The sequence below is a fragment of the Rhinopithecus bieti genome, unplaced genomic scaffold (genome assembly GCF_001698545.2).
Source record: "Rhinopithecus bieti isolate Rb0 unplaced genomic scaffold, ASM169854v2 scaffold_51152, whole genome shotgun sequence".
Taxonomy (NCBI): Eukaryota; Metazoa; Chordata; class Mammalia; order Primates; family Cercopithecidae; genus Rhinopithecus; species Rhinopithecus bieti.
Window position 1 is genome coordinate 590,546 of NW_016820554.1, and position 12,541 is coordinate 603,086.

The 12,541-nt window shown below is 33.6% G+C and overlaps 1 protein-coding gene across 2 annotated transcripts in view; it reads left to right on the forward strand.

Annotated features, from left to right (window-relative positions):
* BRINP3 (BMP/retinoic acid inducible neural specific 3) overlaps window positions 1–12,541 on the forward strand; it is a 406,727-nt gene that overhangs the window by 337,990 nt on the left and 56,196 nt on the right. For both annotated transcript variants that reach the window (XM_017859821.1, XM_017859820.1), the window contains exon 7: window positions 1,291–1,513. In XM_017859821.1, the coding sequence (XP_017715310.1) occupies window positions 1,291–1,513 (223 nt within the window). The remainder of the gene's footprint in view (window positions 1–1,290; window positions 1,514–12,541) is intronic.

A 12,541-nucleotide genomic window follows, 5' to 3' on the forward strand; every position in this document is an offset into this window, starting at 1 on the left:
CTCTGCTTACTTAAAAAATGGTTTGAAGCATATTGGACAGATACATCCAATGTTCTCTCTCTTTTTTTTTTTTTCTATAAAAAGTACTGTTACTTTGCTTTAGTTTTCCTTCTTTTTTCAGATAAAAGTCTATTCCTTCAATGCCCGAAAGATGCCAGAACTCTGTACTTATTTGATCTAGGAAAAGTAAACCCAATGTTCATGAATATAATTCACTGTGAATCGTTAAAAAGTTGCATTTCCCAGCATTTATATTTCATAAAAGGGAAATCATACAATATATTTTTCCTTTTGTGTCTGGCTTATTTGGCTGAGTGTAATATCTTAAAGGTCCATCATGCTGTAGCGTGTGTCAGAACTTTATTCATTTTTATGGCTGAATAATATTCTATTGTATGTGTATAACACATTTTGTACATGCTAATATTTGTTGATTAACAGTCTGGTTGTTTCCATCTTTGGACAATTATTTCAACTATCTTTTGTGTCCAAATATTTGTTAGATATTCTTGATTATTATTTATTTTAGTGTAGCATCAACTTTTATTCCTAATGTTGGTTAAACCACACATTTGAAAAAGACAGCACAATTATTGACTCAAAAACAGAAAACAATATTTCAGCTTTAAATTATTTTTGATATTTTTTAGCATGTACTCATGTTTTAAATGGTTAGAACAAATTAGAATATAGTCACTTACAAAGAGGGTTAAAAATAAGATCAGTTATAATTAGGGTGCATAGTTGAATATTATAATTTTATATTTAAAATCAAAATTTTACATTTAAAAAGGTTTTTGCTTTTCTTTAAAAACTAGCAAAATTATTTAGTAGCAATTTTATATATTTTCTGGGTTAATAAAAATTTCTGAAAAGGTTTTTAAATACACAAAGGATTATTAATACCAATGCCAAAAATGAAAGTCAGATTAATGATGACTATGTATTGAGGAAAGTTCACTGAAAAACCATTAAAAGAAGCACACAGAAAAATTAAGTTGAACTTAAACTTTCTGTCACAACTGTTTGCTTTAGCACAAATTATTTTAGTTTTCTTCTTTCATGAAAGTTCTATTTTAAAGGGAACAACAAAGAAGATAATTCTAAAGCATCTAAAAACCCATCTTCTATTAATTAGCTACTCACAAATGATGCACTGTATTTATTTGTTCTTAATTTGACATATATGTGTATATGTATTTGTTCTTAATATTGACGTATTATATGTGTTTGCAAAAAACAGAAAATAATTGTTTCATAATTAAAGTGTTGAATTTTGACATTTTTCAGATGAATTCAAGTTATTTATGAAAAGGCTACCTATGAATTATTTCCTCAACACATCTACTATAATGCATTTGTGGACAATGGATTCTAATTTTCAGCGCCGTTATGAACAACTGGAGATCAGCATGAAACAACTTTTCCTAAAGGCACAGAAAATTGTACACAAGCTTTTCAGCCTTAGCAAGAGGTGTCATAAACAACCCCTCATCAGCCTGCCAAGACAAAGGTAAGACATTTGTGGCAATGTAAGCAATTAAGTTTACTGTTGAGAAAGTGAGTTCTATTTATTTTTCTGAATGCAGGTGTGTTAATATACAAATCATGATTTAATATACATTATTAGAGATAATTTGAAAACAATATATTGTCTCAAATAATAAATTATAGTTATTTTTCAAAGTAACCATACAATGAGAAAAATATATATTAGCACTTTTTTTTTCTTTTCTTATCCAAATGAAGAAATCATTCTAATTTGTTGTGTGTTGTAGCCAACTAATAACTGCATTACAGTGAGCAGAAAAACACAAAGGCCTATGGTTACATTGTGAGCCTAGTAAATAAACAGGATGATAAATTGAAATTCCTCAATATATAATTTTCAAATAAAATAATTCAAGATATATTTTCTATAACCAGTGTATAGAAAACTATAAACCTAATTCTACAAAAACTTCTGAAAATTACTATGAAAGCTTCTAAAATTTAATAGGAATGATGACAGACAATTAAATTGTTTGTGTCTGAACTGACTTGGGGAAGCAGTGTTTGAATTTCCTACTTTAGGATGTACTGACCAGTGAGTGTAATAAAAAGTTGTATTTATCTATTTGAGGTCAGTTTGAAAATGAAAAGCTACGGGAAAATATAGGACAGTATCACAAGAAATATACATTTGTACCAGTGTCTCTTACATAAAATGCTTGAATTTTGACTAGGTGCTTAAATCATTAAGATGAGAAATCTGTAATTATAGATTTCTTTTGCTGGAAAAAAAAAAAAAAACCCTGAAGGTTAGTACATAATTTTAAACATTCATTTAAAAATAACACATTGGATTTGTGTTTGCTTGTTTGTTTGTTTAGAATTTATTGGTGTCTAGTATACAAAAAAAAAAAAAAAAAAAACTGTCCAAACATCGTAACAATCTAAGGTGAGGTCCTTTTCATTGCCTCAAAAAGGAATGTATTACCAGTTAACAGTTACTCCTCATAAACCCTCACCCAGTCCAAGGCTGTTTATCTCTATAAATTTGTCTAATCTACTATTTGTCTCTGTAGATTTGTCTATTTTGGACATTATCTGTAAATGAGATCACACAATATATGGCCTTTTGTGACTAGCTTCTTTCACTTAACAAACTGCTTTCAGGTTCTTCCATGTTGTAGCATCAGTAGTATGGGTATACCACATATTGGTTTCTTGTTCATCACGTGATGAAAATTTGGGTTGTTGTACTTCTAAGCTATTATGAATAATGCTTCTATGAACATTCATGTGCACTTTTTCATGTGGACATATGTTTCAATTTTCTGGGGCATATACCAAAGTGGAGAAATGCTGAGTCATGAGATAACTATATTTAACATTTTGAGAAGCTGCCAGACAGTTTTTCACAGTGGCTGCACAATTTTATATTTTCACCAGTCATAAATAACAGCTCCAGTCTCTCCACATTATCTTCAGCATTTGTGATTTTGTGTCATTTTAGTTATAGCCATCGAAGTGAGTATGAAATAGTATATTTTGGTTTTGATTTAAATTTCCCTGATGACTGACAATGTTCAACATCTTTTCATGTGCTTTGAACATCTTTTCATGTTCATTGTATATCTTTTATGGAAAAAATGTCTATTCAAATCCTTCACAGATTTCATTATTTTTTTTGAAAGTGAGCATTGAGTTGTAAGAGGACTTCATGGCCCGGCGCGGTGGCTCACGCCCATAATCCCAGCACTTTGGGAGGCCGAGGCGTGCAGATCACGAGGTCAGGAAATCGAGACCATCCTGGCTAACACAGTGAAATCTCGTCTCTACTAAAAATACAAAAAATTAGCCAGGCGTGGTGGCGGGCGCCTGTAGCCCCAGCTACTCAGGAGGCTGAGGCAGAAGAATGGCGTGAACCTGGGAGGCGGAGCTTGCAGTGAGCCAAAATCGCACCAGTGCACTCCAACCTGGGTGACAGAGGGAGACTCTGTCTCAAAAAAAAGGAAGGAAAAAAAAAAAAGAGGACTTCATATGTTCTGATTGCAAGTTCCTTATCAGTTGTATGATATACAAATAATTACTTCTGTTCTTTAAGCTGTCTTTTCAGTTTCCTAGGCAGTTTTCTCTTCTATTCTCTCTCTCTCTCTCTCTCTCTCTCTCTCTCTCTCTCTCTCTCTCTCTCTCTTTCAATCTCTCTCTCTCCCCTCTTTGTTGTCAGTTTAGCTAAAAGTTTTCAACTTCATTTTATTTTCACTAACTTTTATTTTCTTGATAGTCCTTTTTTTGTTTTATTTCATTTTCATACCAATTCTATTATTTTTTCTCTCTTTGATGTGTGTTTAATGTCATTTTATTTTTCTGGTTTCTTGGAATAAAAAAGTTATTAATTTGAGAATTTTCACCTTTTGGGAATAAAAAATTCTTTTTAATTTTTCAACTTTTATTTTAGATTCAGGTGGTAAATGTACATGATTGTTTTATAGGTATATTGCATGATACTGAGGTTTGAGGTATGATTGATCCTGTCACCCACGTAATGAGCATAGTACTCAGTGGTTTTCAATAATTGGCCCCCTCACTTTCTCTCCACTCTAATAGTCTCTAGTGTCTACTTTAGTATGTTTATGTCCATAAGTACCTAATGTTTAGTTCCTGTATTTAATCCATTTTTATGCTGAGGATAAAGACATATCTGAGACTGGGAAGAAAAAGAGGTTTAATGGAATTACAGTTCCACATGGCTGGTGGAGGCCTTACAATCATGGCAGATGACAAGGAGGAGCAAGTCACATCTTACATGAGTGGCAGCAGGCAAAGAGAAAGAACTTGTGCAGGGAAATTCCCATTTTTAAAACTATCAAATCTCGTAAGACTTATTCACTATCACAAGAACAGAATGGGGAAGACATGTCCCATGATTCAGTTACCTCCCACAGGGTCCCTTCCATAACATGTGGTAATTCAAGATGAGATATGGGTGGGAACACAGCCATACCATATCAGTTCCCACTGTGAATAAGTACACACATTAATTAGCTTTCTTCTCTTGTGTTAACTCACTTAGAATAATGGCCTCAAGCTGCATTCATGTTACTGCAAAGGACATTTTATTTTTTATGGCTATGTAGTATTCTATGGTATGTATGTACCACATGTTTTTTTATCCAGTCCACCGTTGTTGGAAACATAGGTGGATTCCCTGTTATTGCTTTCATCTTTTTAAATACAAGCATTCACATCAATAAAGCTTCCTCTAAGCACTGCTATAATTTATTATTTTATGCATCTCATATGTTTTCTTATTTCCTCCACAAATAAGATATTTAGTATGTCTTTTGGTGTACTCCCAGGGAACATTCCATGACAGGGAAATGTGGCTGGGTGAAGATCTCGTTATTTGATTACAATGAGCCTTATGCCTTATATATGTAGGTTAAAAGCAATTTGAAAACCATGAAATAGGTTATTTTACCCAAAATAGAAAGTGCAAGAAGATGAGGTGAGTTAGGAAGCAAATCGATGAGTGTGGTTAATAAAGACATTGACTTTAGGGTTTTTAACTAGTATGTCTCGAGCTGGATATGTATGTCTGAAACTCAGGGAAGATTTGGACAATCTCAGGGAATCCAGTCTTAAGGAATGGAAATCATTGATTTATAGGAATCCATGAAATCTGAATCCAGCTGACATTTGAACAACAGGGGTTTGAACTGCCTGGGTCCAGTTATATGCAGATATATCCCAATCAAAAAGGTTTTCACACAACCTTTTCCATCACCAAAATCCTCATCCTCAACCTGGTGGATGAAAAATGTAGTATTTATGGAATGTGAAACTCATGATAAAGAGGGCTGACTTTGTATCCTCAGATTCTGCAAGGCTTACTGTGGGACTTGAGTTTGTATATATATATATATATAGCAGAATTCCTGGAATCAATTATCCTGGGATACCAAGGGAAGACTGTATTATCAGAAAGTGCAGATATATGTGAGGTGAGTGAAGAAACAGAAACTGCAATTGAGCAGATAGTGGAGTAAAACGTATCATGCAAACAAAGTTAATTTCTAGTAAAAATAAATAAATTATAAGTTGACATACAAAAATGCTACAAAAGTTCAAGATCTGTAATGAAACTGTGGGAAGCTGACATCCCAGTTCAAATTGGGAGTGTCCAACATAAATAAGTAGAATAAAATAGAGGTGTATTATTTGGATTAGAATTCAATATAGTGTAGATAAATCTTTGTTTTCCAAAACTTCTAAATTAAATAAATCAAATATTGCCACAGAGTTTTCTTGACTTTCTTTTTTTAATTTAGCATAATTCCTAAGTTGACTATTAGTCACCACACACAAAAAAACAATGCAGACTAATTGCTAGATAAATTTGCTTACTGAAGTTTGATATTTTCCATCCCCATTTTTCTTTTACTGCCAGTGTAGCATTTTGTTTCTATTTCTCTTTTTTTTTTCCATTTTAAAAGAATAATATGAAATGACATCAGGAAAACAAAATAAAATATGTACGGGATTCTAGGAGGGTAGAATATGGCAGAGTGTAAAATGGACATTGGGTATTTGTAAGTTATGTTTTCAGAAATTTTTGAAGAGGAGGTAGATAAGCCATACCAGTAATTCACTTTCATTACAAATTATACTTTTTCTTGCCTTTATGGAATTGTTCTCAGTCATTCCCTTGAACTTTTGTCACCCTAAGAACAGTAGTTCAATTTATGATATTCTAAAATCTTGAAAAATAAGCAAAAACAAACAAGACTTTCAAACTACATCTCCACCAATAAGAAATTTTCACATTTCCTATATAATGACAGGTAGATTAAAGTTACTCTGTGTAATGTATAGTTCTTCCTTTTCAATAAATCTTGACATTCAGATTAATCTCACCATTTTTCCTCTGAGGAATTCATGTGACATAAAAATCCTTTGTCTTGAGTAAACTCTAAAACCTGTGACAATTTGGTTTTCTTGAGGCAGTCAACTTTTGCTGCTATTCTAAAGCTGCAGATATGTAACAATGACTTACTAATTTCATCACAAGATAGTGATTACAGCAATTGTATTGTCTGCTTCCATACTGCTATAAAGAACAACCTGAGACTCGGTAAATTTCTAAAGAAAGAGGCTTAATTGACTCACAGTTCTTCATGGCTGGGGAGACTGCAGGAAACTTACAATCATGAAATAAGGCAAAGGGGAAACAAGGCACATCTTATATGGCAACAGGGGAGACAGAGAGAAAGAAAACTAGGGGGGATGTGCTATACTTTTAAACCATCAGATCTTGTGAGAACTTACTCACTCAGGAGAACAGCACAGGGGAACCTGCCCCCATGAATCATTTACCTCCTACTAGGCTCCTCCCTAGTGTGGGGATTGTAATTAGAGGTGAGATTTGGGTAGGGGCACAGAGTCAAATTGTGTCAGCAATTATTGAAAATTATCATAGTATAATTCCTAAAATGTAACTCAGCTATACTATGTTGTGCTGCCATTCACAGAGCAGCAAGGATCCATAGAAATATTACATTTAATGAAGTGTTGGTAAAGGTTTAGCAACCAAATCTTTAGGAAAAAAGAAAGCTTTGATGAACAATATTTAACAATTTTTGTTCACTACCACATGCAATGTCAATCTACCAATGTGAAGTCACTGAACACAGTTGTGAATAGAAGTACACACTCAGATCTTCTGAATCAGGACACACAGACTGCAGCAAGCCATTAAAACAATTGAATATATTATTATTATGAAGCTATTCATTTTTTGTTAATGAGATAAAGTGAGATGTAATGGAATATTGTAAGGCCACAGGGAAGAATGAGTTGAAGTCTACCTATTCATTATATGAGAGCTATGTCATGCACTCCTATATATGCTCTTTCAACTTAGATATGAAAATCTTCTAAATGCTGACATATATCAGTAGGTAATAACAAAAGAACTTATTTTCCATATCATCACTGGACTCATGAGAAAAGCCTTTGCATTTTAGGAAGCTGTCAGTCTTCTAGTGGCATATACAAGTTTTCCAAGTCTGTATTGTTCACTTGAATGCTTTATTGTTATCATTGCCATTAAATAAATCCGTTGTTTGTCCTGAAGCGACAGCTTCATCTTTTTAAGTTTTGATAACAGATCCACCAAGTGTCCAAGTCTGAATAACCATCATTTTTCTGTCAAACTATATCAAGTAAAAATGATTTGCCATGAAAAAAGTGGCTACATCAGCTTGCAACTGAAATAATTGCAAAAGTTATTTTCCTCAAATCAACTACTATAGTGCTGTCTGCAGCATAAGTCCTTTATTCATGTGTCTTGTTTTGACATGCAGATTTATACTGAAGATTAAGATGCAGTAAACTTTCTTTTACTTCAACATGAACATTCTTGAAAACATTTCTTTCTGTTTTATAAGTATGTATCAGTAAAGAATATATGCCCACCAGGAGAGCAGTTTGGTGCCATTACTTGGTTTGTACTAAGCCTTCAGCAGTAGTTTACTCTCCATTGCCTTAGAACTGTCAGTGCAAGTGTCAAAACAATGCAACAGAAAAATGTCTTATTTATTTCCATGAAAATAGTTTTGACTTTGTGCATCTTCTGATAGGATCTTGCACTCTTTTCCCACCTTCCTCCCACGTACGCCCAGGGTTATGTGGATCACTCTTTAGGATAGAGAATGCCTGAAATCAATTTCTTCTCCACGTAAGTAGCTAATAGACAGAAGACAAACACTTCTTCCTTTACATCTTCTCTTCCTTTACTAGTACAACCCTGAATTTCATCTGAGTGTGTGCTGCATCACACCCGTAGACCTTCCTTGCACTTAAGGTGAATATATGTATAGAAATGGGAGGAATGCATGAAACTTCTAAATTGGTTCTTAAGGGAAGAAGAATGTGTGTCATTTTCCTTCTCTCTTTCCCCTAGCTAAGATGAAAATGTGATGACTAGTACTAAAAATCATAACATGAAGAAATTTGTGAAGAATTATAGATTCCAGCATCTTTGAGGCCACCATACAAGTCATGGATTGTTTATGTTGTACTGTTATTTGAGAGGAAAAAAATTCCATCTTGTCTAAGTTACTGTTATTTGAGTTATATTACTAGAGCCAAACTTGCATCCCAACAAATAAAAGTACCTTACAAAATGACTTCCAAATTATTTCATTACTTATTTATTTTATTGAGACAGAGTCTTACACTGTTGTTCATACTGGTGTGACCATAGCTCAATGTGGCCTTGACATCATGAGCTCAAGCGATCCTCCCACCTCAGTCTCCTGAGTAGCTGGGACTATAGGCATGAGCCACCACGGCTGACCCAAATTCTTTAATATTATAGAATCTATGATTTAGTTAAAACTTGCATTTATATATCAATGTGAGGGACTTTTTCTGAAAGCAATTTTGTATGAAACTGTAGGGAAAATTAGGATATTATTTTTTCTTACATTTACATGTTATAAAATAATCTTTTATTATTTTATTATTTTTTGAGTTTCAGGCACTCCAGGATGACTCACAAGCACATACCTCGATAATAATGAAGCAGTAAATTTACGAACCCTTACCTTTATGTATTAAATGTTGTTATGGAGAAATTCAAATATGAAGTGCCCAGTGCATGAAGTGTGCTTAGATAAGTATTTTCCATTTCAGAAACAGAAAATCCCTTTTCTTGTGTGTAGGTATTTTCTAATACACTAATAAATTTTCTGCAAAATGTCTTTCATGTGTTTCATACTCAAAATAACACTGGACGTAAAGGTAATGGTCTAAATCCAAACAAAGTGTTACTTAAAAAAGAATGTCTTAGTTGTCTGAATTCTGATTCAAGGGAACCAAGATTAGCTTTCTGAGGACAACAGAAGAAGAAGAAAAAAAATAGTGCATGTGCCCCACTGTTCTTGATTGGGATAACTTCTAAATAAGTTTCAAAGTAGGTAAAAGTTGTCCTATCACTTATCCTACCAATTTTCATCTAATTCTTGGTATAGGTTACATTTCAGCCACCATGGCTCTAAAACAGCCTTGATTTTATTTTTGCCGTAATATTTCTACTCTAACCTACTCAGGAATCTCTTAATTATCTTTCACTTTATTATATCTTAGAGAGTTGTCAGTTGAAACTAGTTTTCTTTTTAAACTAATTTATATGTATTATATGTATGCATAAAAATTATTGGTACTCTTTAATTATACTATTTGTTAGACATACCAGTCACTAATTTGGGCATTTTAGGCAGAGTACCACTATAATGATAAAATAAAATTAAAGTCTGTAGAATTATAGCTCTGTGCTTGCTTTTCTTCATCTTTTTCTCATGGATGAAAGATTAGGACATAGACCTCAGTACCTCAACATTCTGTCCAGTGAACTCTCTCTGCAGCCCACAATGTACACAGGAAAGATGTCCAGACCCAACCCAATAGAGGCACTTTTTTTAAATAGCTGATTTTGACAATACTAACAGAGTCAAAGGGCTTTGTTTTTTTTGTTGTTTTTTTGTTTTTTGTTTTTTTGGGTTTTTTTTTGTTTTGTTTTGTGGGTGGTGGGGGGAGTTTCTGTGGAGATATATATATATATATATATATTTGTGCATCTATGTAATAGTTCAAAATGCTCATCTCATTATTTTTATAGCGATCTGGCAGGTTGTTTTTTGGACCATATCAAATTCAATTTCTACAACAATGAGAAAGTGTAAACTCTGAGTCTGTCTGAGAAGGTAATAAATAATTATTTGCTCGAGATTGATATCTAGCATGAAAGCTACTAGAAAACAACTGAAGTATTGAGATAATGACTGCCACGGTTAGTTAACAAAAAATATACTTAAAAGGGACTAAAAATATTCTGTATCTATATATGAATTAATTTAAAAAGAATTAATTTTACTGACAACTATCTAAAATAATAAATTTATTTGATAATATATTTTATCTCAAATTAATACATTCCTTTTTTAAAAGGGAGTGGTGATTAAACAAACTTGGAGATTCCTGAATACTCCAGCCCTTTTTGGAAACCTACAATGTGTGCAGGCCACATATTCCATAAAGTTTTGCAATTAGGAAATAAACATGATTAGATTNAAAAGAATTAATTTTACTGACAACTATCTAAAATAATAAATTTATTTGATAATATATTTTATCTCAAATTAATACATTCCTTTTTTAAAAGGGAGTGGTGATTAAACAAACTTGGAGATTCCTGAATACTCCAGCCCTTTTGGAAACCTACAATGTGTGCAGGCCACATATTCCATAAAGTTTTGCAATTAGGAAATAAACATGATTAGATTAATTTAAACAAGGAATTTTCAGAATTCAATTTCTACTTCCTTAAATACTTGTTAACTTGCCCAAATATATGCTTGGGGATCAGTGTCACATCATTTTTTACCCAGTTTTTTGATTCTAGGCTTGTCTTCAGTTGCAATATAGTAACTTCAATTACAGTAAAATATTTGGCAATTACCTTGAGCTGAAAATGATTTTAGAAGCTTCTTCTTTGTTCAACACTTTAGTTGTCTTCTTTGTGATGGGTATCAATCACTGGCAAACAATTACTTCCTTACCTTCTCCAATGGACTCAGAGATTACCCCAGCAAATAAAATTCTGACTCATTTACTAGAACTTTTGTGTGTGTGTGTGTGTGTGTGTGTGTGTGTGTGTGTGTGTGTCAGATTTCTTTCTTATAAGCTTCACTTCTGAGATTTTCATCTCAATTTTTATTTTGGCACAGATAGAGAGAGTTACTTTAAGTGGGACTCTTCTTTTGATATTGATACAGGAACTTACCTCTGAGAGAAAAATATTATGGAGTATAAATTGATAAACTGATTATTTGCTGATACCACAATAACTGTCAATGGTTTGTAGATGAGCCACATAGTGTAAATCCATACAGATCCCAAGGTACTAATGTTTCTCCACATCTTATAATGTTTTTGACAGTGAAATCTTCAGAATGGTTGTACTTTTACTTTTTAAATATAATTAAGATAGGGCTGAATCTCTAGTAGGTCTCATCTGTGTTTGAATCACTATCGGGAGAACCCGCTCCTGATATTTAACGTGGGTTCTTTTCTATTTCCTAAGTGTCTTGGCTGGGTTGAGAAGTAAAGGGAAAGAGCGCAAGAGAGAGAAATTTAAAGCTGGGTGTCCGAGGGAGACATCACATGTCGGCAGGATCCGTGATGTTCCCCCAGCGGTAAAACCAGCAAGTTTTTATTAGTGATTTTCAAAAGGGGAGGGAGTGTACGAATAGAGTGTGGATCACAGAGATCACATACTTACACAAGGTAATAAAATATCACAAAGCAAATGGAGGCAGGGTGAGATCACAGGACCACCAGATGAGGTGAAATTAAAATTGCTAATGAAGTTTTGGACACACATTGTCATTGATAACATCTTAACAGGAAACAGGGTTTGAGAGCAGATAACCTGTCTGACCACAATTTATTAGGTGGGAATTTTCCTCCACTTAATAAGCCTGGGAGACTTATTAATAGGAGACCGGGGCTTATTTCATCCCTTCGACTTCTACCATAAAAGACGGGGACACCTTAAAAAGGGGCCATCTATAAGCCTACCTTCAGGGTGCATTCTCTTTCTCAGGGATGTTCCTTGCTGAGAAAAAGAATTCAGCGATATTTCTCCTATTTGCTTATGAAAGAGGAAAAATATAGCTCTGTTCCATCCGGCTCACCGGTGGCAAGTTCAGAGTTACCTCTATTGTTCCCTGAACATCGATGTTATCCTGTTCTTTTTTTTAAAATGCCCAGATTTCATATTGTTCAAACACACATGCTCTACAAACAATTTGTGCAGTTGATACAATCACAGGGTCCTGAGGCGACATTCATTCTCCTCAGTTTACAAAGAAGATGACGGGATTAGGAGATTAAAGTAAAGACACGCATAGGAAATCACAAGGATATTCATTGGGGAAGTGGTAAGTGTCCATGAAATCTTTACAATTTATGTTCAGAGATTACAGTAAAG